A 25,118-nucleotide genomic window follows, 5' to 3' on the forward strand; every position below is an offset into this window, starting at 1 on the left:
GGAATTTTATACATAAATTATTTCTTCAATAAAATTGAAAACAGTTAAACTAGACTTTTTATAATCAAATACTCTTTTGTAAATGAAATCCTAATTACAAAGATCAACAAAATTTTTTTTTTTTTTTTTTCATCACGAATTTCATAGCATTTTTCAAAACGCATTTTTTGCGCTGATTTCAAATCTGATTTTTTTTATTACTTTTTTTTTTGTTGCACGTACAGTTTTTGAAAAACATTGGTTGTAATTTTTATTAATTTTTGAGATGACATGGATCAAAGCTTATGCAAATAGTCTAATTTTGGAAAAACAAAACAACAATATTCACTGGCAAGAAAAAGTTTGGAAAAAAAATACTTTTTTGTCACTTTCGTCAATGTTTATGACTTTATCAATATTTTTTACTTTAACCCGATGAAAATTATTACAAAAATATAGATCCATGAAATATTTTTTTTTAATTATTTGTCTTTAAAAATCCATCTGTTTTGGCCGGACTTAATTTCATATGTAATATTTCTCTACGGCAAGTATGAGAGATTGGTAGTGAATTCCTTCAGAGTGGTTATCATTCTATCCTAAAGACGACAGCAGGCGATTCCTTCTGGACAAAGATTAATTGGAAGGAAGTTTGTTTTTCAACAAAACAACGATCCAAAACATACATCCAAGCTCTGGAAAATCTTCTAGTAAAAAAAAGAAGCCTCTCATATCCTATATATTATTCAATGGGCAGCTCATTTTCCTGATTTGAACCCAATAGAGCTCTTTTGGAACACCTAGACAGAAAATTTCCCTTCAAGTAAGTGGAACATTTTGAAGAATGCTTGGAATGATATCAGACCTGCCTATCTTGAAAAACTGTCAAAAAAAATGCCAAAAGTCTATAAAGCAAAATGAAGATTTTTTGATGGCATTTGACTTTGATTTTTACAAATAAATGTTTACACCCATATTAAACCATCATTTTTCCTCAAAGTCTGATGATAAAGTCATGGGAAGTTATAAAATAAGTGAAAATCATTTTTCTTTCTATACTTTTTCTTGTCAGTGTACATAAAAATACATTAGAAGCTTTATGAATGTGTCTTTCCTTTGTAAAATTTGGCTGGGTTGTCGAGATCCAACCAGCATCCAACATTGGTGTCCCATCATGATTTTAACCCAAAATCCTTAGTAGCGATTCTCCATTCTGAGAACATCTTGATGAAATTGCACACCTTGCTGCTGGTCACTCACTCACCAAGGCATTCGGCGAAGAAATCCAAGAAGGAATACAGGAAGTACATTTTGAGCATCAAGCAAGTTCTTGACTCCATTAGAAGCATGAGACTTGTTGTTCCCCTGTTCACATATCCATTTGAAGGCAACCCAAGTTTTCAATTTCAGTGGACAAAAGGCTTTTTGAAATTCAGTGTCAATCAAAACATTCCTTATTTCTAGTCCAACAAATATTATCTCCTTAAATTTAGCGGCTCTAACCTTTTAAAATTTTCTTGAAAGGTATTATTGGAACCTTTTAGAATTGACTTTAATCATTGCTTTTATAAAATTATTTGTTTAACCAAGTTTAATGTGGAGAGCATTCTAGAAAGATTTTTTGGATATTCACTAAATTTACAAACTGGGTACTGCTTGTGCCTGGGACATATGTAGACCTAAGATGTAAGCCACTTCCGGTGTAATATTCCATAGTGGCAATACCTTCCACAGACATAGGAAACAACCAAATTTTGTTTGTCCTGATCGCATACACATAAGCATTCTTATAACTTTGAGATATCCACAGACTTTTCATTGATAACTGTCTTATTTAATTGATTTTAAAAGTATTTCCATATTGTCATATGTCTTTTTTAAATGGACAGTTTGAGCAATGGGAATTGAGGTCATTTTATTACCAATATGCAGAATGGCAATATATTTTAGAAAAATAACAGGGGGATATGTACAATATAAATTTTGAGACTTGTAGTTCTATTTTTTTTTTTTAATATCAATTAAATATAAGGATGCTTTATCAAAATTATTGATTTACTACAAAAAAAAACTTATAAAAAACAAAATTATCGTCATCTTAAAAGCTGTACGTGCTATAAGAAATATAAAGAGAGATTTGTAATCAGTGTCAAAAATGCTGTAAGATACATCAAAAATTATTTAAGTTTCAAATTTTTTTTTTTTTTTCTGAGAAAAAAAATTAAAATTCGACAGCAATTCTTTCCAAAATATCTCAGTTCATAGAGAAGCATGGATTTTATAGATGGGATCGAACTCTTCTTGGATTCCTTCATCTTCCGCACAAAACGTAACATCTTGATGAAGAGAATAATGTATCTGAAGAGGTGGGAGTTCTATGAACTACTGGTTTCCGAGATATATGGAAAGCTGTGGCAGCCGAGTGGTTGGTGAAATACTTGAAAGGAAAGGACTTAGGGAACCACTTTGTCATAGATAATACCCTAAACGAAGAGAACTATCATCAAGGCATGAAGTAGATTTTTAAAAACTAAGTGCAGTTGGTTATATAAATAAACGGATTACTAATACAAAAGAAACGTTCCAATTACTTGAACTATCTTGTGCCCTAAATACACCTCTAACTGATATATTTATAGAAGTAAATCCTTCGCTTCTGAGAAATGGTGTGGAAGTTCATGGAGACCTGGAGGGATTGCATCACTATCTTTTGGTTATATTGACTTTTAAAAAGCTTGTGGTTACAGAGGAAAACCCATTCCAACCTACCTTGTTTAAATAATATCTCGTTCAGGAGTCAGGTAAAAACCATCAGTGTTAAATCAATTCGAAGATTATGGTCGCAGTCGTCATTGGATATAGTACAGTCGGTATTAAATCGCAGGAGCGTTGATGTTTTCGCTTCTCAGTCCTATATAGGCTACGTAAATGATCACCTTACTCCGTCATAGAAATGGCTTGTGTATCGAGTAGTTACAGGAACACTGGAAGTATCAGGATACCTATCAGATAACCCTAATTGCTATTTCTAAAATTCAGAAAGAGAGACAACTTCACACCTTCTGTGGGAATACCCTGCTTTATAACTTGTTTACTCTACTCTTGGAGAGCTGGTAAAGGAAGGCTTCAGTAAGCAGAAAGTACTTTTTTACAGTAGCTTCCAACAATAAAATATATCATCATGCAGAAAATTCAGTACTGTATCTACGCCATGAAAGCATCCAGCTCCAAGCTTGACGGTGACATGAGATATATTTTAAAAAACTATATTGGGATTTTAAATACAATTAAGCTTAGGTCTTGAACATTCTTTAGAAATGTGTTTGTGTGTGTGTTATAATATGTTTTAATTATCCTATTGTAGGATTCTGTAGTATATTTTTAGTATTTCAAGTTCTTTGAAATATATTCGGGTTACGTCTGTAGACGCCACATTTTTGAATGTGTGCTCAAAAAAATTATAAATGCATGACGACTTAATCTATTTGTATACTGCAGCAACGAAGAAACAAAGAGGTGTGACGGTCACCTTCGGTTTTTTTTTTGGTTTTTTTTAACATAGACCAAATATACAACAAAGGTATTGTACACCTCAATAGTTCCCATGAAGATAGCGGACCATAAGATTAAGTACATCATCATGAAAGAAAAAATGGTATACAAGAAATAAATTTAACATTAAAAAAAATATAGCCTGGATCTTTACTCGAAGTGAATTTCTTTAGATTACCTTAGCCAATCCAGTGTAACTATAATGAGCTTCGAATAGGTCTTTAAGGCTGTTGAGTTATTGTTGATTTTGAAATAATTCACATTATTTATATTTGTATTTGACCAACAAAAATGGTTTATCTGCAAGTCTCATTATTTTGGACATAATAATACAATCGGCTTTAGCCGATATCATGAAGATTGAAACCACAATCGGACATTTTAGATAGATAAAAGTTTTTGAATTTAGTTTTGAGATACTTCCTTAAACCATTTTCTTTCTTTTCAATTTTTGCCCTTCTATTATCTATATTAATAAAGCAAAGTTTGTCTGTATGAATGAATTTCTAAATATATGAAAATGAGTCTTTAAGAGCACTGTTTATAATACTCCATCATATATATCATAAACTTATTTTGATCTCAAAAATAATAGTGTAGTCATATTAATTAAATATTGCAGGAGTGTGCATAAAGCATCGAAAGTGTATATAGTGATCCCTGATGTATTTTTGTATACATTTTTATCGAAGGAATAACGTCGTATTAATGAAAAATTGCAGGCGTGTGAATGTATAACGACGGTCTGTTTCTGTTTGTTTTTATGATTATATAATATATATGTCAAAAATCATCTACATTGTCAGTTTATGCTAAGATTTGAATTAAATATAAATGCTGATATATTAAAATAAGTTTTGTTTTTTTATTACAGAAACGCTCTAAAGACTAAAGTACTCATCAGACATCCCAACATTTCAATTTTCTTCTTCTTTTTTTTTTCATTCTTGAGGAGAGAAAATGTCATATGAATTGATATCAATATTGAGTAGATACGTGCTCATTGAAAACGAAGAGTAATAATGATGATTTCCTGTGGAGTTATGTTCTTTGTCTTTTAGCTGACGCCTAATTACTCCGGGTAATCCCGGATACACCACTATCTAAGCATCAATGATCCCCACAATACACCCGGATCAATGGGATCTGCAGCTACACCACTGTGAGTGTAATGTGTGTATGATATACAGGGAGCGGGGATCAAATTATCGCCTACTTTAGCCCTTGATAACTTGAAGACGACATTATGAAATAAAAAACCGGTTACCAAGTAGGAAAGCTATTCTCGTCAGCTGACGATACGTAGTTCAGTTAGCATCATGCCATCATCATATGAGGAGATAAAGAGCTATAAGTGGAACGAGGAGCTTTTGAGGTCCACCGTAGTCATGGCATTGATTAATAATGGAGGTGAAATCTCCAATTCAACGATTGATTCAACCTTAGGAGTGAATTTACAGACTGTTCAGCGTACCCGTAAGAGCTAGAGGACACCTGGGATGTTGGTGCCACCATAAAGAGGCACCCAAGGAGGAGGGCGCCGACAGGAAGGTCAGGGACACCGACTTTGTCGACAAGGTGAAGAAGATGGTTGAGGATGACCCTACCAGGTCCATGAAGGCCGGAGACAGACCCTGGGTGTGGGAATAGGGCTCAGCACCCTGCCATGTGTCCAAAATCTCCACGCAGTGGTTAACCGAGAACTGTTATGACGTCGTAACCAAGGATTTGTGGCCTCCTAACTCGCCTGACCTTAATCCTTTGGACTATTTTGTCTGGGGTTATGTCGAGAGACATACCAACAGACATCCCCAAAGCACCAAGGCCAGCCTGATGGACTCCATCAAGGAGGCATTCGGCAACATGGACAATGGGATGGTCAGAAGAGCCTGCGGCCGGTTCAAAGGCCGTATTGAGGCCGTTATTGATGCCAACGGTGGTTATATCGAATGAATGGCTACTCTATACCTATATGCTCGTCATAGTTTTAATTTTCAATAAAAAAGTTTAAAAATGTATATTTTGTGTTGTTTTTTGTAGAAAAATATTTTGGCGACAATTTGATCCCCGCACCCTTTACATCAAGGATCACTATAGCCAGTGCACCCTCTATACATGTTCGATCCTACGATATGCATGAAGGGGTGCTATAAACACTACAGTGCACCACGTGACTGTGATTCATATATACAGACAGAGAAATAAACTTTACTTCATAAATATTGATTTATTACTGGGTTATTTTTTAAATAAAATAAGCGGGAATTATTTTGTCACTGATAGATGATAACCCCAAGACGATCTATTTATGTTAGAACACACGCACGTTTTTCCTTTTTTAATCACTAAGCTGTGTTTTTTCTATACAAAAATCCCATCATTAACAAAAAAAAAATGTATGTACAATTAGACATTCACATATCATTCCTCTTAAAAAATCATTCATTTACTAATTAAGGAGGTGCAATTAACTCTTAATATGTATTTTTTTATCCTTCATATTCTGGTCAAGTGGTCTACTCATTCTTTATTAACGTATTAAATATATTATTATTATAAAGAAAATATATTATAAATATATTTCATTTGTGTGCTTAGTTCGACTTGATGACTCCTCATTTATCATTTACAATATAACTTACAATATAGTTTATTTTAGGGCCGTCAAAATGGGAAGAGTAACAAAAGGACAGGCAAGTCAGAACTTTTGGGGTGTCCTATGCAAAACAGACTACACAAGGTCGAAATCTCAATTGGGGTTGTGACAAGCATAATATCTCGACTAAGAATTAGTGTACAATCCCTCAAATACGCAAAAAGTTGCTCACTTTGTCCTTTTTGTATGAAAATGGTTCATTTTCCTAAGCTGCTATGAAATAAATAGATAAAATTTGGGTATCATTTGGCTTCATTTGGAAGTGAAGAGCTGTAGGACCATTACCATTACTTTCTAAGTCATCAGTCCACTACACGATCAAGGAGTACAATGAGACCATGAGTGTCGATGACCGGCCCAGGAGTGGTCGCCCAAGGTCCATGAGGACACAAAGGTTGATTGGGGTCAAAGATCAACTGCAAACTCCAATATGTCCTATTTTATTATTTTTTTTTTTTACATAATAGCCCCTAAAGGAAAAACAAAATATGGGGTCTTCATTTATATTGTCGAGGTGAAATTTTTGTTGACAGGTTTTTATTCATAAAATATGCTTTAACCATGGAATTCTAGAGACCTGGAATAATCACATAGAATTTTTATTTCTACAGTTAAGGAATTTTTGTCTTGATCAAGACGAAATTATTGCTATGTAAGCAAATTTTGTGGTGTTTTTGGGTTCATTAAATAATAAGTCGTGGGTTGTTAACATCTCTCTCTAAAAGTCTTAGGACCGATCCTTACGACCGTCGATCTTTAGGACTATCAGTACTAGAACTGATTAAATAATAAATAAATAAAGATAAGTGACTTAAATAAAAATCGAACTTTATAAGTTTTAGGACTGAACTGAACCGGACTAAGATCGAACTAGAAGAGTCTTTGGTTCTAAAAAAGGACCGACACAACACTAAAAAGGAGAAAAATAAGTCCTAACGAAATATGTGCTAATTATCATTTGATATTTAGCGTTTTCTATTCGTCTGTTCTAAGGATCTGGATTTAAGGGGGTCCAAAAATAATGATTTCGAGGCGGTGGTATAAAGCCTGGCACCTGCTGCTGGTGTAGTCCTTTGTCATGGCGTCCCAGTGCTGTCTGACAGTGGCTTTGAGGACCTCAGTGTTTGGATAACGGAGATTGTAGGGTTCTTTTTTTTTTTGTTTTGGTTTTTTTTATGTATGTCGAGGGTGATTGAATCAAATCTGTGGTGGCCAAAATTGTCAAAAAAAAAAATAATTCAAAAGAGTCTTGCAAAAGAGGAGATGTGTTTCTTTGATTGCTGGAGGGAATTTGCCTAGGCTATTTTCTGCAACTCCTCTAGATCCATTTTTACCTTTTTTGATAGGGCCTTTTTTCCTCTACAACGTTTCAGACTTGCTGACGATGTACACGCCGGTCCTGGAGACGCCAACTGCTTGGAGTGCACGAATGGAAATTCGTCGATAACTTTCAAGTGTCATTTTTTCGACTTGTACGTAAGCTAGAGAGCTCAGGTTTCTTTTGTTTTGTAATTAATTGATTATACTTTAATATATCCTAATATGAATTAATTTCAATAACTCTAACTTCATTAATTATTAAATTAGTAAGTGTTCAGATTTCAATGTACCATCCGGTATATGAATTGTACAATCAAACCAATTCAATTAGGAGCTTTGAAAATCAATTCTTCAGGAGGTACCTAAGAAGTTGTCATACCCAATACTCTTTATAACGTTTTAAAATATCATCAACACACTAGTTATATTTCTCACATTGATTTTTATGTTTCAAGTGAGAATTATGTCTGATTTAGTAAGAAAATCATTTTACTATGTATATCTATTTTTGCTCTTAATAAATTATATCAAAATAAGATAAATTGTTGAAAAATATACACTTTATTTAAAAAATTATTATTAAATTAATTTGTCTCAAAAGTCATACATGATATTAAAGAACTAGTTGAAAATATATTAAAACAGTAACAAAAAAAATAGATGTATTTTTTTTAAAGCCCAAAGGCACACCTATAAATATAATTATGACAAACTAACATAAGAGGAATTAATACTATTCACTCTTCAATATTATATGGGTTTTGGACCACCAACTCCTTTTTTCATAGCTCTGGATGCAATAAAAAATAAAAGAGTAACGTCTAGATCGGGGAAGATCGTCAATTTAGACGAATAAGTCGAATAACGAGGACGAGAGTATGAACTGCACATTTTGATGCGGGAAAATAGAAACAAATATATATAATTAAAGCTTATTCTATTCTCTTTAAAATCGGTAAGATTGACAAAACAATAATTTAGAAATATGGATTTTTTTCAAAAATCCATATTTTTGAAGGAACTCGATATGATTATCAGTCAAAGACTTGTGAATTCACTTGGACATGAAGGTAAATCTACAAACTTGACTTGGGCTCCATACTTTGTTCGCTTTTAGAGCAGTTTTTAACAAATTTGATTGCAATCATTTTAATCTCTCTACTCTTTAACTTATTTTCTATAAAGAAAAGACTCAGTTGGAGACAAATTTTTACGGACATGAAATTTGTGGACTCGAAATGTACTCGATTAAAATACTAAAGACTTGTCATGAGCAAAGACATGAGACTCATCTGGGACTTGAAATATGAACACTTATTCCCATTTTTGTTCATTACAAACAATTATTAAATCAGAATTCCATAGGTAGGAGGAATTGGCCATCAGAGGATCTGACAAAGAAGATATTCTGCAAAAGAAAAGGAGGTCAAAAACTAGAGATGTAAAAAAAACTTTATGACGTTTCATATAAAATAATAATCATAAATTCAGTTGGTAATCTGGTAATCTACATTACTCCCATACTTTAATCATTAGTGCTGCCGGTCTATGTAAATATATATATGCGAAAAAACGTCATAACTATGTTACAAATATTGTATACTTATGACGTCATTTATATTCCTTTTTTTTTTTCTTACATACCGGCAGCGCATATTTTTTACTATTTAAAACATAGCAGGGAGTATTTGAGTGCACTCCCTGCTATGTCTATAAATATATTTTCATTTAGAGTGGGGGCAAAAGAGTCAAAAAAAAGTTCAAAAGAACACAAAATACTCATTCCAAACATTGCAACGGAGTAGAAAGGTTTCTTTCATTGCTGGTGTCAAAAGTAGCTTATCCACGCTCCCAAAGCTGTTTCCGCCCAGTTTTTTGATAGATATCTGCCTAGCATGGTGTGTACTTGATGGGATTGGCCTGGGCTGTTTTCTTTAACTCCAGTTTGCCTTTTTTGACGGATCCCTTTTTCCTCTCCAACGTTTCGGACTTGCTAACGATGTACACAGTGGTTCTGAAGACGCCTATCTACTCCGAGACATCCGTAGGGATTTTTACAGCGTCAAGGAGTGTTTGAATGGAAATTCATTGATCACGTTCAAGTGTCATTTTCTCTACTTGTACTTCAGCTAGAGTGCTTGGATTTGTTTTGTAACTAATTGTTTTAGTAAGTCTTTGTATTTCAATGGACAACCCCCCGGTAAATACTGACTATATCATCACTAGATACGGAGTGTGCTTATATTTCATAGCTGAAATCAGCTGTCCTAAGGAACTATCATAACAGCTTCGATGATTTCTTCCCAAATATTCTTCAAATTGTAAGGGTTACCATCTTAGTTTTTGAGTTCTTATTGGCTGTAAGTGGAGCAATGGAATGATAGGAACAGTGAAAATGAAACATTATATAATAACATTCATCTTGGCAGGCTGCCAACTAATTATATTACTATTATTTTATACGAACCGGGATGTAAATATATTTATGTCACTAGTCATAACTCATAACATATTTTGATTTAATCTCATTAGTCATTATACAAGGATTTTTTGAGTATCTCCCCCACTTTGAACATCTTTTTTATTTACTCAACCTTTTATTTACCCATTTCCGGATTTTTTCATTAATTTTTCTCTTCCCCCCCAAGAAACATCTTTTTCTTTGGGTTATATAGAGTAGTCCTATTATGATTAATGAAATATATCCCATCCATACCTTATTTCATTCATTCAAAAACATAAAATTAAAGCAATATGTTTACTTTTGTGTGTAGGAAGTATGTTATTCACATATTCCGATTTATATAATATTTACTCAAATTGAATAAGAATTCCCGCTTGTTTTTTGAAGATGGAAAAGTAAAAGTTTTGTTGCTTTTAAATCAATTTATTTCAAGGTTTATATTCGCTATGATGTAAAACGAATGAGTTTCATATATTCTACAGCCAAAGAGCCTGAGTAATTGGTATCACGATAAAAGTGGATTACCACTAATGATGTCAATCGTGTGTATTTTTTAAGGTGGCCCGGATTTATTTTTTTCGGTTTTTTTTTTAAATTGGTAATCCGAAGTATATACTTTTCCTTTTCCTTAGCAGTTGTCATTATTATTTAATTCCTGAGTAATGAACATTCTTTAATTAATAGATTCAAAACCTGATTAGTCATTCGTGTGTGCTCATAACAGCTTATAAAATGCTCACAAGCCTGAGGATTTGTTGGAGGGTCATAATTGTAAGTCCTTGTTGGACTTAGAGTAGAATTATGGATCAACTTTGGAGTAATTCTAGCAAATGTCCTTGATTGTAGCTGATCTAATGAAACGTCTTGAGTATTATTCTTTCCCTCCTCCAAAACATTCTTCAAATTGTCAGGGTTACCATGCTAATTTTCGGGTTTTTTTTTTTTTTTTTTAAATGTCGATTGTAGACAGGGTTTTCAACACAACATATGTGTTCCCATGGTCCTCTTAGGGTTAAAGGAATACTATGCACTAATTTTTTTCTCTTACTTTCCGCCCATAGTTGGTCCAACAAGGGGTTATTATTTAGAGAAGAATAGTTATTAAATGAAGGAAGGAATTGAATTAAAATGATCGTGTAATTAACAATGTTTTAAGGAATTAAAATATTCCTTAATTTTGATTGATCTATCAGTTTATAGCATCAGAAAGATAATTAAAAAATAAATTTATTTTAATTCCTTAAGGGATTCATTACACGAATACTTTTACTTCAATTCAATTCCCTCTTTAATTATAAGGATTATACATTTATAACGTCCAGTTAGGGGGGGTCTTTTACGACTTGAAGATTTTGTAGGATGAGGGGTAAGGAGGGGCTATTGGATATAAAATACAGAACAAATCAAATAAAACTTTTAATAAAAAGTATATCAGCAGGCGCGTCCAAAGAGGGTGGCTACATCCCCTCCACCCCCCAAAAAAAAAAGAGAAATTTTGGTATATACTGGGTCGTCGAAAAAAGATCTTCTCAACTTTGTGGCCTTACATCTCGGGTTCTAAATTAACTAAAGAAGTTTTGTTTGTTAATAGCTATAGAAAGTTCCGAGGAATTTTTTTTTTTTTTTTTTTTTTTATTCCATTACGTTAGTACGAGTCGTTTACACGATGGAGTTCCGACGATAAAAGATATCCGCTCTCCTCGACGCACACGTGTCCACCAAGGAGGTTGCCGAACAGCTCAAGTACGACCCCAAAACCGTTTACAACGTTAAAAAACTCGTGGAAGCTGGCGCCTTAAGCGACGCAGTGGAAGTGGTAGAAATCAAGAAGTTGATCTCAGTGGCAAGGTGGACAGAATCTATCCAGATATAAATAAATAGGGGCCAAATCCCTCAAATAAGTTAAAAGGCTCTTATTGTCGCAAAAACAACATGACAAGAGGCTTGAGAGGGGAAAACCCCTTTAACGCGATGAAGCGAAATCCAGCCGACGTCGTTGTATTTTCAGATGAGAAGACTTTCACGGGGAATTCGGCGTTTAAGTGGAAAAATGACCAGGTATTGATATTTTCAAACGTACCCCTGTATGACTCCGGCAAGTACGTGACCACCACAGAACATGTCGAGTCTGTGATGATGATGGGCCTCGGCGCATCCAACGGGAAAAAGATGAAACCAATCTGGTTCTCCACCAGATATCACCTTAAAGCTGACGATTACCTCAACATCCTCATGAAAAACGTAGTCGCGTGGCTCCCGAACTTGTCCAGGGAGGGGTCCGTCGAATTCCAGCAGGAAGGGGCCATCGTACAAACACATCCGAAGCCGTCTAAATCTTCCTCGAAAAAATCTCCCCAAGAACGTTGCTTACTGGGCTAAGGACTTTTGGCTCCCCAAGCAAACAATGTTCTTATTCAGTCATACCAAATGTATCATTTGTGCCTTTCCTACTCCTCACTAGAAATGTGAGACATGTTTAAAAACAGAAACCGAAAACCAAGATGGTAACCCTGACAATTTGAAGAATGTCTTGGAGGAGAACAGCTTAGCTGTCATTATGTTGCATTACATTAGCTACCAGTAGCTGTGACGATAGGGTGGGGGGAGAAGGAAATAAACAAGGATGTTGGCAAGATTTACTCCGATATCCATCCTCAATTTCTACACTGAGTTGAACAAGGACTTCCAATTATAACTCCGTAACAAAACCTCTGGTTACGCTCCGTCTTTTATGAGCACATGCAAATGGTCCGTCAGGTTTTGAATATAATTGAATGTAGTAGAAAAGGAAGTGCACTACTCTAATAACAATAATGACAACAGGTGAGGAAAATAAAACTCATTTCGATTTCAATCACTACCTACATACTGTCTATACTCTATAGCAGGGGTAAACCAGCCCTATGCCTCTGGTCGCCCATTGGCTTTTTCTTAGTTCCTAATGGACTTTTTCTATAAAATATTATATCCTTTTGATTTCGTTTATACATATTTTTTGAGTTGGTAGCCCTCAAGCCTTTTGGAAATCTTAAAGTAGCCCTCAGCTTTAAAAAAGTTGACGACCCCAGTTCAATAGCGTATTCCTTGAATTACTTGAGAAAAAAATATCCTTATTTTGAAAGTAAGAAAATGAAAAAGGATTAGATTTATACTTTTTTTTTAAATTTAAGACCATCATAGGGATTTACTTTACAAATTATATATATGTTGTTGTGTTTCTATTAATATTTCCTATTATGAAGAGTTGGTACTCTCAATAGATTTATGAAGTTTTTTCAAATGATTTTGAAGGGATTGTGAAAATATATGATACATGTCCTTGCCTTTATAAAATTTGAAGAGCAGTTTCCCCTTTTAGAAAGTCTTACTTCCATTGATCCTCTTGCTATTGCTACTCATTTCCTACATATCAAATGGGTATGGTTTGAGATATTACCCAAGATTTATAGTATCTACCTTAGTTCTTCAACACCTACTGTTTAAAAAATGAGTTCCTTTTTTTTTATCTCAATATCAATTTATACATTATGTTTAGCTTCACGTAAGATGCCTAGGTGAGATATCCCCCCACCCCTGACAGTGAAAGACTGCGACTTTCAGAACTTGAAAAAAGACTAAAGTACTCTCTCTATATATATATATAATTCAAGATTAGTACAATCATTCCATTGCCACTCTAACATTGCAATTCCACCTTAATAAAACGCTTTATATTTTGCTTCAAAGTAGTCCGAAGTTTCAGTGATAACCTCTTCATTGGAGCGGAAATCTCTCACCGGCAAGCATTTATTTTAGGTTTGCAGACAGTCAATAGTCACTGGGAGCCAAATCAGGAGAGTAAAATGGATGCAGAAGCAATTTGATGTTCAATTCATGTAGTTTTGTTATTGTTTTGACTGACTTGTGACACGGTGTGTTATCCTGGTGAAACAGCAGTTTCTTTGATCCTTAAAAGCGGCCATTTTTTCATGAATTCGTATTTTAAACACTCTAATATCACATTATAATATTTACGACTGATGAAATTTCCCTTCTCAAGGTAGTCTATGAATATCATGCCATGTGCATCCCAAAATAACGAGCCCATAAACATTCCAGCTTATTTTTGTGCTTTCACAAACTGATAATTGTGGATTTAAAAATTGTTATTTATACATTTTATTCACAGTATCTAAATGTTACTGTTCTAAAAAATATAATTCTTAAGTTCAACCTCGTTGACTTGACTATAAAATTCAGTTTGGAGAGTAGAACAATAAACTGATCTTCTAGTTACAGTCTTTTGAAGATTGTTACTCACTGATAATGAGGTGAATAAAGAAATAAAATCAAGTTTATGTGAAGTGTACGACTCTTCAGGCTATGTCCTACATTTATAAAAGTACACAGATGAACGTTGCCTTATCAATATAGATGAACAATCCATATATACGAGTATTCTGTACATAATAGTGCATCCCCTACTTTCTTTCTATATCCCTTTTTCATACTCATCGTTGGGTTAGATTAATAATAAAAACGCATAAAATATATATTTTAGCATATAAAACTTTTTTTGCACTTTATATTTGTTACATATGATAATATAAGCATCAGTGAACCATTTAAAAACTTTTTAACCAGTATATTTTATAGCTAAAACAATCTAAAATAATATCGAGAGAAAGAATGCATCTTGCTGACTGTTTAGGATAGGTTATTTCTAAATAAACAAGACATGTTCTATACAGAATAGGTTATTTAATGATGGGAATAATTATATGAAAATTGGCAAACGGTTTTTTGAAGAGCGCGAGGAGAAAGGAGGAGAGAGACATATGGTACACTTGAATTATGGGCCTTCCCTTTTTTTTTTTTTTTTTCAAGTAAACAAAAACGTAGGGAAATTAGAAAAAAAAGAAGGTGTTGATTAAATTGGAAGGATTTCAATGGTTTAATGTTCGAATCAGTGTGATTTACTCACAAGTTAGAGCCATATCGTAAGAAGGGCATTAAATACAATTGCCACTGTAAAGTCATATAAAAGACATAGAAGATAAATAAAAACATTACTGATTACTCCAAACGATTGAAATTTAATTATGATTCTTCTCTGGGAATTAATAGAACCTTTTCGTCGTTCTTCGTCAGATCCATACAGGGAGCAAGCACTATATACCTACATGGAGAGGTCACTCATTTTCTAGAAAAACGTGCATTAACTATCATCCTTAGTATTTATATGTGGCTAAAAAAAACCTCTTTGATTTTATCAGATTATGGCCATGGGTAGTGCTTTAATTAATTATGACCAAACGACTTCATATTTGGTAATATATCTCATGTATTCCTGAGAAACGTTTGTTTGACAAGATGATTCCCTCTATTCGTCTCCTAGTGAAAGAATTCCAAGATGAGTTTCGACTGGATCTCCTCACTTATCGTTTTGCATGGTCATTTTTTAAAAGGAAATTATAAATTATTCCTTGACACGTAGTGACAGATGATTAACATAAGGAGAGTTCAAAAGAGTATTAACGGGCAATGATTAATTTTATAATTATAAGGATTTTGTGTTTATTTTTATTAAATAAAATATTAGAATATTACTTATGAAAAATTGAATTATGATATGCATACGTGAATAAGGGTCTACTTTAAACAATGCTTGAATAATTACCATTTATCTATGAATGTGTGTTTTTTTAATCTATTTTCAAAGTATTTTAAGTTAATCTAGCTTTAATAGTTTTAAGGTCAGAGGTCCTTAAAAATGTCAATTTCTTATAAATTTAAGAATGACTTTTTTAACGACATTCTCCAGTTCTAAACGGATTCAGCAGTTTCCATTTTAAAAAATTTATCTTGCTGAATTTCAAAAGTTTCATAAAATTTCCTTTCCTCAAGTGAAACATAGGGATATACTCAATATTTTTCATTCTGAAGAAAAACAAACTTTGCATACTCAAACGATCAGAAGCACTGTACTGACCTCCAAATCGAATCAAATAAGTATCAACTCTAAATTTTATGGCAAGCTGTTAAAGTAATATAAATTAAAGTTATTTAGAGTGTCAATAACAAGTATTTTAATATTCTATAATTTAGATTGATTTAAGCTCTATTTATTTCCGAGATTACAACCAAATTAATTATGAGAGAGGGGATACAATGTAAATATATACCCTATGCCATAGGTCTATACAATGAATTCTGACTTATTTAGCTTATAATTTTTTTTAAAAGAAGCCATTTCTATCATTGCAAGTAAATCCCTCAAAGTTAACAATTTCATCAAATATAACATTTTGGACATGATTCAGAATTATTCGTTGATTTATTCCAATTGATTTATATTCAACTTTCAATCTTTAGTAGTTAAACTGTTTTTTTACGTTATAATGTTGATACATGGTGGTAGTCAGAAATACGATACATATATATATATATATTTTGGAGCCTATATAAAAGTCAAGAAATAATTTAAGTATAACTAATAGCTATTTCCAAAAATATTATCATAACTATATAAATTGCAAATAAGTGAGAGTTCATACCTCCCATAGCCCCTTGGGTGTGTTGGACACTGTAGTTTAATTTATATCTTAATTCCTTGGTTATATAAAATTTATCAACAAAAGTTTAAATACTTAATAAATATGTCCAAACACAAAGAAAAAACTATAATAAAATTTGATTTAATAAACATTATAAGAAAAAGCCCTATTTTTTTAGAGTGCTTTAAATATGCTTCTGCATCCGAAAAGTAGGACCTAAATTGAATTTGATTTTAACGTACCATCCCCTGTTTGATTCATCATCCAATTATGTCAGACGGGATATATTACTTAAAGATATTGATTAAGCACACAATGCTAGATATTATTTATGATTTTGATCTCCATTGCTCTAAATAACAGCCTTCAAGCGGCCACGGAAGGTGGATCACACTCTGGCAATGTAGTCCCTTCTCATGAGCTTCCACTCCTTCTCCACGAAGGACTTCAGGTCGTTGACAGTACTGTGGTGTGATCTACAGGCCTTGGACTCGACTTGCCACCAGATAGAGTAATCCAAAGGATTCAGATCGGGGCTTTGGGAAGACCATTAGTTCTTGGAACCAAACTCTTCTTTTCAGGCTTGCACAACATTGATTAAGTGGGTGGGTGCTCCATCCTGCTGGAAGACGTAGGAAACTCTTGCCCGACTTCTTGGTGATCTTGAGGACCTAAGGGAGTACCTTGGTCTTCCAAATCTCCAAGTAGTCGGGCAAGGCGTCCTACGTCTTCCAGCAGAAAGGGGCACCCGCCCACCCGTCTTAGACACGTGGCAGAGGTGGTCAGAAATGTCTTCAAAGAAAACAATCCGATTGTTCTACTTGTTGAAGACTTGGCAGACAGTGAATGTGTTTTCGTCCGAGAAGAAGATGAGACGGTTGCCAAAATGCTTCACTTAGTTTAGGAGGCGTTTGGCCTGCTCCAAACGGATATCTTGATGCTTTTGAGTCATTAATGGTCCTTTCCGTGTGCCTCTTGGACATTCTCGTAGCGGCTACGATCGCCCTGGACACATTGGAGGGAGCCACTTACTTCTTTTTGACAAATTTAACCATGGACATGGTGGGCTTGGCGTCAAACAATTTCCAGGTCACTTTTAGATCAGTTTGGCCGGCCTTCGACTACTTGCCTCGATTTTAAGGTGGTTTTCCCCTCTTTCATGAGCCTTCAGGCTCTGTAGACTGTTTGCCTCTCGATCCCAACAATCTTGACAATTTCAGATGTGTTGTGGCAGGCGCAAATCAAAGCAGCATTCTGATTTCTTTTTGCTTCGTTTTTTGTTTACAGAAATGATAGAGGCGATTGCTCATTCAAAAGCTTAAAAAGTCAGCTGTTGGAAATTTACGAATTACAATCACTTTACCTCGACAATTTAATCTATAGTAATGACCCTTACGGGTTTGCTATGTTTTCTTAGGACTCGGTCTCGTCTAAATTGAGTACAAGACCTGAGTCCTTCCTTCTCTTTCGTCGTATTCATAAAAGTTTAGTAAGAATGTAAACATATAAGACGTGTTTTCAAACAGTAGGTTGACTTTTCAAATTTCGCGGGCAACGTATATTTTCTATGCTAGATTTTTTTGATTTTATTATGTTAGTACTTTGTATAATACATTTAAAAAAACAACAACTCTAGCATACCAAAAATACGTAGCCCGTGAAATTTGAAATAGTAACCTTACTTTTTGAACACACCTAGAAGTACATTGAATTTTTTTGTGTTTTTAATGACCATAAAATTTTGTAAAAGGTTGACTTTTCTTTAATAACAAGGTCATTTTCAAGATTGAAATACATAATAAGTCGATTTTTTGGATGGAACTACAAGCAAAGTAGAATCACGCCTAATTTCCCTATGGAACCTTCCCAATTGTTGATATCGTTTGTCGTTGAGTCTTTTGATCAATTTTTGGAAGAGTATTTGGTAAAAAGACGAAGTAGTACTATGAAATTAATCTCCTCAAAATCACCAAACAATTATACCTACGATAGGGAAGGATCCATTATGCAATAAGGCATATTTCTACTTTGCCCGTTCCCCACCAAAAATTGATTTATTATTTTCTAAAAGAACGTCATTAATTAAAATATGAACACAGTTTATTTAAAAAGGCCATCAGAAGTCTTGGCTTCTTTTTAACAGTATTTTTGTTAAAAAAAAACATTATTTGATAAAGAGTTTTGAAAATGTCATTAAAAAGATTGCACGAAATAAAGTCCCTAAAAAAAGGACCCTCCATTTTATTTTCTAAAAAAATTGATTTTTTTTTATAATTAAGTTTTAAAAAAGGATAGAAAGAAAAATCCCTCACATCTGGAAGGTTTTTTTAGATATATTTTAATCTCTTGCCAGGCATATGAAGTCATTTTTCGATGGTTTTTCTTTTTCTGAGAGATTTTTATTTTGAAGCATTTTTAAATATATCTCAACATCTTACACAGGATCTGAAGTTATTATAATGAGCTTTTTCTTCTTCAAATCCCTCAAAAAAATGACTTTCTTCTCTTACCCATTTATTTGGAAGAACATTTATTAGACCTAGGGAGTGGATCCCAGGGGCTTTCATCTTCCTTTTTTAAATTTAATTGCAATTATTTATAGTTCATAAATTTATATCACATAATATGGAGGAAATCTCTTGTATATGTACTAAAAAAAATGGAAGTTTCATTAATATTTTTATGTCCAATCATGAAAGACATTTGCCTTATCATTTTATTTGATATATAAAAAAACTTTGAACATCTATTGGGATATACTTTATAGAATAACAGAAATCATTCACTCAATGTATGTATTTGTAATATGTATAGAAGTGAAAATGAAGGCATTCAGCATGCAAAAATGATCATGGTCCTCTGGATAACATCAAAAACGATATGGAAATAGGCTTATGTCTTGTCGACATATGGCTAAAGACAGAGTTGGATATCATAAGCACTAGAGTAGGTTTCCCCGGTGTTGCCCGGGACGTTAAGAAATTAAAATTAATGAAGAACTATTCTGCTTAATATAAACCAAAAAATAAATACCATAAAAGTTTAAGAATTATTCTCACTGCATGTTGGTGTTCTTATGTATCTTTGGAACTTTTTTTTTATGAGGATGTATAGTAGGTTTTCCCGGCGTTGCTCAGGACATTACGAAATTAAAATTAACTCTAAACTCCTCTGGTTTTTTTAAAGGAGATTATAAGATTATGAGAAAAAAAAAAACTTTAAGCTAAACTGTCGTTCTCTCAACTTTCATATGATTGTCCAAAATCATTTGTCTCATTCTCTCTTCTTCTTCTTTTCTTCTCTAAATCTTATAATCTCCATTATAAAAGTGTGCAAGGATAAATACCAACATGCAGCAAGAAAACTTTCTTTTTGTTTTACAACATGAAATAGTCGTTTGTTCGTCAAAAAGTTCGTTTTTAGAAAAATACTATTAAAAAGGCCGTCACGACGTTGAGTAATAGTTACGAGAACCATCACTTGAGCCTTAAAAACCAAAATAAAAAACTTCAACAAAATCCATGCTTTGGTATGGGAGGGATTGCCGGAAAAACACAGGGACATTCGCATTTAATATATAAATTTTGGTATGAAAAAAAAATTGACAAGGTAACAATTTGACAAATGTTTGAAAGAGAGCAGTTTAGTTGTTATGACGTTTAATTATATTAGCTGCAAGCAGCTATCAGAAAAAGGAATTAAACACAAATCCTACTTTGTATCAAGCTATGGCATAGACCGAAAATAATCCATTTTCAATAATCAATTCTACTCTTAGTCTAATAACTCTGACATGTTCCTCATTATCTTTCAACCACTGACCCAAAAAAACTGAATTTTTGGTGACTAGCTGTGGATTTTGAATTTTTTTCGAAAAAAATTTAATTTTTCAAAATATAATTTTAATAAAGTCCAGGGCAATTACCTACATAAACATAAAAAAACATTGTATTTTAAATTTAGTCCCCCGGAGTTGATCACATGGTATATCCGTTTTACCTTGAAATTTGGCCAATGTCATTACCAAATCCCATGGGCATGGTATAGTATAGAGACCTGAAGTCCTCTCAAGAGGAAACTTGAGTCTCCCGTCATTAAATAGATCTGAGGAGTGAATATCGTGCCGAATGACGTTGCTTATAGATTGTGCTTCCAAAATAGATGGATCTTTTAATATCCCAAAGAAAAACTCAGATTACTCAGATTTTTCCGAACAATATCTACTGTTGAGTCGTCATTAAAGACGGGATCATTAGTCCAGATAACTTGTTGAGCTGCATCCCATACTTGAGACAGTGGTGTAGTTACACCGTTCGTAAGATCGGTTCCCATCATGAGCCTTTTATACATTATGGTCTCAGTAAAAAAAATGGATTTTTTATGTTTCTAGGTTTCTACACAAAAGTCTACCAAGCCAAGCCTCTTCCTCTAGAACTTTCCAGAAATAGAAATAGAATGAGTATTGAATCGATCTATTCTTTTTTGTTTATTTAACTTCCTCCAGAAGTTTATTTTTTGATCTAGTGTTGACTTAATTTTGTTCCAGTTATCTTCATGGATACCATATAATGTCTAATATATCAAACTTCTTTTTTATATTGAAGCTCCCAACTTTGAGATCTCAAGCAAGATTCTATGTACCGATAGGGATAATAGCAGTTTACTCAAAGAAATACAATGGGGACAGTACAAATTTTATACAACTTCATTGAAGGGTCACCAAAGAGGTCAGCAATCTACAAGTTGGTGAAGATAACAAGTAAAAATGAGGAGCATGCCAAGGGGATGACCCTGAAGAACCAGTCTGCTACCCACTGGAGTCTCCGCTACGATGCTGTACACGCTGTATCTCTAGGGATGGTCAGAATCATGAAGACCCTCATAATAATGAGAAAAGATAAAGATACATTGTCGAGTTCAACAGCAACTTCTCTGCTCAACAGCATCTTTAGTCACAAATTTGTTTTCGGCATTGAACTGTTGATGACACTCCTCAGACACACATCTAGCTTGTCAGATGAACTTCAAGGCAGAAAGGTTGACCTAACAAAGGTCCGGAAACACGTCAACCTAGTGATTAGGACTCTTGAAGATCTTAAGAATGAGAAAATCTTTGAATCAATCTGGAAACTTGCTGAGTTGAAGTCGTCTGAGATGAGATCAGTATTTGACCAGGAGGACTCAATTGATTTGGAATTCAAGGAGGCGAAGATTCCAAGGAGAATAAAGTGGAAAGGAACAACTGAATCCTACTTCCGTGAAACACATTTCGATGTTGCAATCAATAAGATTGTATTAGAGCTTGACAGCAGATTTGCCACCGACGATACAAACATCACACTGGATCTCATTGCAATCGTCAATGGCAGTGAAGTAGAGACCTGTGTCATTGAGCGTGTCGCCAAGCACTACAGACTTGAACTCGAGCAGCTCCAGTCAGACCATGCAATCTTCCAGCAATTCAAGGTTAATATTATAATGTTTCATTTTGCATTATATGTTTAAAATTTATGTTTCTCTAGGCAGATATTGACACAGAAGACATGGTTTTGTCACAAATTGCTGCGGAGTTAATAAGCTCGGGAGTGTTCCGCCTGATGCCGGAGCTATACAAGGTGATCGTTATCCTGGCCTCAATGCCCATCAGCAGCTGTGAGGCGGAGCAGTCATTCTCCTGTCTCAGAAGGCTCAAGAACCACATGAGGACCACCATGGACCAGGAGAGGCTCTCCTCCCTCACCCTCTTGAACATGGACAGGATGATGGTGGACAAGGTGCTCCATGAAGACATGGACAGTTTGATTGACACCTTTGCGTCAAGGAAAGAGAGGAAAAACTTCTTCTTCTAATCATGATAAAGAACACATGTATTTTTTTCTTCATTTTTTTCAAACACATCACCACGTTAAGAACATCAAGACTTGTGAGCATAATTTATTTTCTGTCGATGTAACCGTTTCATGGTATATTATAATCTCGTTCATTATCTTTATCCGTTATTATTTTAAAAATATTTAAGGAGGTTTAAATTGTTTGACTTAATTGTATAGTTCAAAAAATTTTCTCTCATTCTTGCACCGTGCATTTTATACTCCATTATACTCCTTCCTTTATGAATAGGTCGGCATTGACTTTCCGTCTAGAGTTTTTCCTTTTCATTTTATTTTTCCCAATGTTTGCCTGAAGAAAATAATGGTCAGACAGTCCATTGGACGATATTCTTGCAAGATTTAATCTATGCTGTAGCATTGGCCCGGTTTAAATTTCCCACGTTCACCACTGAAAATTAACCGTTCACCCTTGTAAAGCGGACCGAAAAATTTTCCTGACATACGGCACTGAGAGCAACTACAAAAAGTCTTGCACACGTCTAAGGTCATATTTTTTACAACTCTAGATGGCATCCACATATTCTCGATAGAAAGAACGAATGAAAAGGGACAAAGAAACGGATGAAGGAAGGTCTTATTTTATGATTATGCAGTGTAATGGTGAAAATCCAATGCAGAATGGGCATGTCACAAAAAAAAACAGAAAATCAACATGATAACCCTGAAAATTTGAAGAATGCTTTGTAGGAGAGAAGTAATAATGTTCATCACGTTTCATTAGATTAGCTACAATCACTTGTGTCAAGAGAGGAAGGAGAAAAGGATATAAGCAAAAACATTTGCAAGTACTACTCCGAGTTCAATCCCCAATTCTATCCTAAAAAAGGACTTATAGTTATTATTCTACAACAAATCCTCAGGGCTACGCTCCGTCTTTTGCGAGCAAACACAAATGTTCAATAAGGTTTTGAAAATAGTTGCATCTATTTATGAAAGGATGTTCACAACTCAGGAATTAAATAATAATGACAACTGTTTAGGAAAAGAAAATTCCTTTTTTATTTTACCAATTACAATTTTACAGGCCAGCTAAAAAACCCACTGGATTTACATCATTAGAAATTTGTTTTGAGGTCTCCTTGCATGTTTAAAAATGTGAGCATTTTCCCTTCTCTTACACAAGTCTGAAATAATTCCGGCGTAGATATGCATATTTTTTTAAAGGTGCATGTTGGTAATCTCCAAAATATTTTCCCTTTTGTTAATTAATGCATTAATATTTATTTCTCGCCGAAAAGTTGCGTGATATCATAAATAAACTGTTTCAACAGATTCTAATGAGTAAAATCTGTTGAAACACTCATGTAATAAAACATTGTAATAATTATACTTGTTTCTGTTTATTTTATACAAGGATTACAAAAAAAAGATAGGATTAGGAACGAAAGAAAATATTTTTCTGCGTACTCTACATTAGTCGTCATAAAAGTACCTTCCTCTTTTCCATAAATTAAGATACCTAAAAATATACTATTTTAAAGAACCGTTCTAATTCAAAACTTAACATTTATTAAACTATATTTTAATATTTGTGAAGATGCCAAATTGTTGCATTGCCCAGAGTCATCCGGGCAATTAAAAAACGTTGAATATATGTTCAAATAATATTGATAAAGGCATTGAATAAATTAGGGTCGATTAAATTTATCCTTCAAATATCATGATCCTCCATTGCTTAACTTTTTTTTTAATTTTAATAAAGATGGATTCTCTACACCATTCAAAAAAATTGAGAGGTTTCATTGAAAAAAACATATCCTCCGAAAATTAATTATATATTCAGAAAACAATCAATCTTTATTTGCTGCTGCCACTACTCAAAAAAGGGAGGTGGAAGGCTAAATAAAAATAGGAGGTCTCTGGATAACTCCCGTTTAGTGCAGGTTTTTTTTACATTATGATAATAAACTATAAAAAAAAACTAAATATTCAGGTAAACAAGAACTTTTGTAGCTGTTGATGAGATCAGTCATCTTATGCCTATATATTCATATAACAGAATGGTATAATTTTTAATAAGGGGGATCAAGTGTCCCGTAGTGGATTTGATACCTACACGTAAAACTTTGGGTTAAAATATTATACAAACATGCTATTAAAAAAGTTGCTGAATAAAAATTGGTTAGGTTCCGTTTATTTTAATTTTACAGTATTGAAATGACAGGATTAAAAATCAAAAATGTCCCGATCAATATTAAAATTTACAATTATTTTACAAGTACCTTGTCCGGTATACATTATTTTAAATAATTTACGATGAATAAAATTTTTTTTTCTTCTCCTAACCATACAAAAAAAACAAAGGACAAATAGTGAAAAGTGGACTTTGAAAAATCATTTCTCACATGTTACTAAAAAAGTCCCAATACAACGCCGATTTTATAGAAAGGGGTATTTTCTTGTTGGCAAAAATCTTTGATCAAAAAAGAATAACAATTGTGTCATAATTTCTGTACGTAACTAAAAAAACATAATTGTTGAGGAAATCCTCTCTATATTCATGGAAAAATTTTCAATTGAAAAGATAGTTCATGTATGGCAAAGTAATATCCAAAAAAAACATTGATAAGAAAGATTGTACTAATCATTAAAGAAATACATCAAAATTGATTGGTGCATTTAGAATCATTAGTATATTAAAGAAAAATATAATTTTATTTAACAAAATCTTTAATATTAATTAGTGATGGGACGATTAATAGGAATCGGCGAATCGGGTG

At 33.5% G+C, this 25,118-nt stretch overlaps 1 protein-coding gene across 1 annotated transcript; it reads left to right on the top strand.

Annotated features, from left to right (window-relative positions):
• Positions 1–21,211: 21,211 nt before the first annotated feature.
• LOC139905084 (zinc finger MYM-type protein 1-like) lies at positions 21,212–22,405 on the top strand. The gene is made up of 2 exons (XM_071887482.1): positions 21,212–21,973; positions 22,030–22,405. The coding sequence occupies exons 1-2, from the start codon at positions 21,293–21,295 to the stop codon at positions 22,354–22,356; spliced, it is 1,008 nt and encodes a 335-aa protein (XP_071743583.1). The 5' UTR covers positions 21,212–21,292; the 3' UTR covers positions 22,357–22,405.
• The last annotated feature ends 2,713 nt before the right edge of the window (positions 22,406–25,118 follow it).

This window comes from Lepeophtheirus salmonis, chromosome 4 (assembly GCF_016086655.4).
Source record: "Lepeophtheirus salmonis chromosome 4, UVic_Lsal_1.4, whole genome shotgun sequence".
Taxonomy (NCBI): Eukaryota; Metazoa; Arthropoda; class Copepoda; order Siphonostomatoida; family Caligidae; genus Lepeophtheirus; species Lepeophtheirus salmonis.

What these genes read in the sequence shown, in the direction of transcription:
- LOC139905084 (XM_071887482.1), top strand. Translation starts at nt 21,293, where the DNA reads ATGACCCTGAAGAACCAGTCTGCTACCCACTGGAGTCTCCGCTACGAT. An exon ending in CAATCTTCCAGCAATTCAAG is followed by an intron (nt 21,974 to 22,029) that starts GTTAATATTATA and finishes ATGTTTCTCTAG; the next exon opens with GCAGATATTGACACAGAAGA.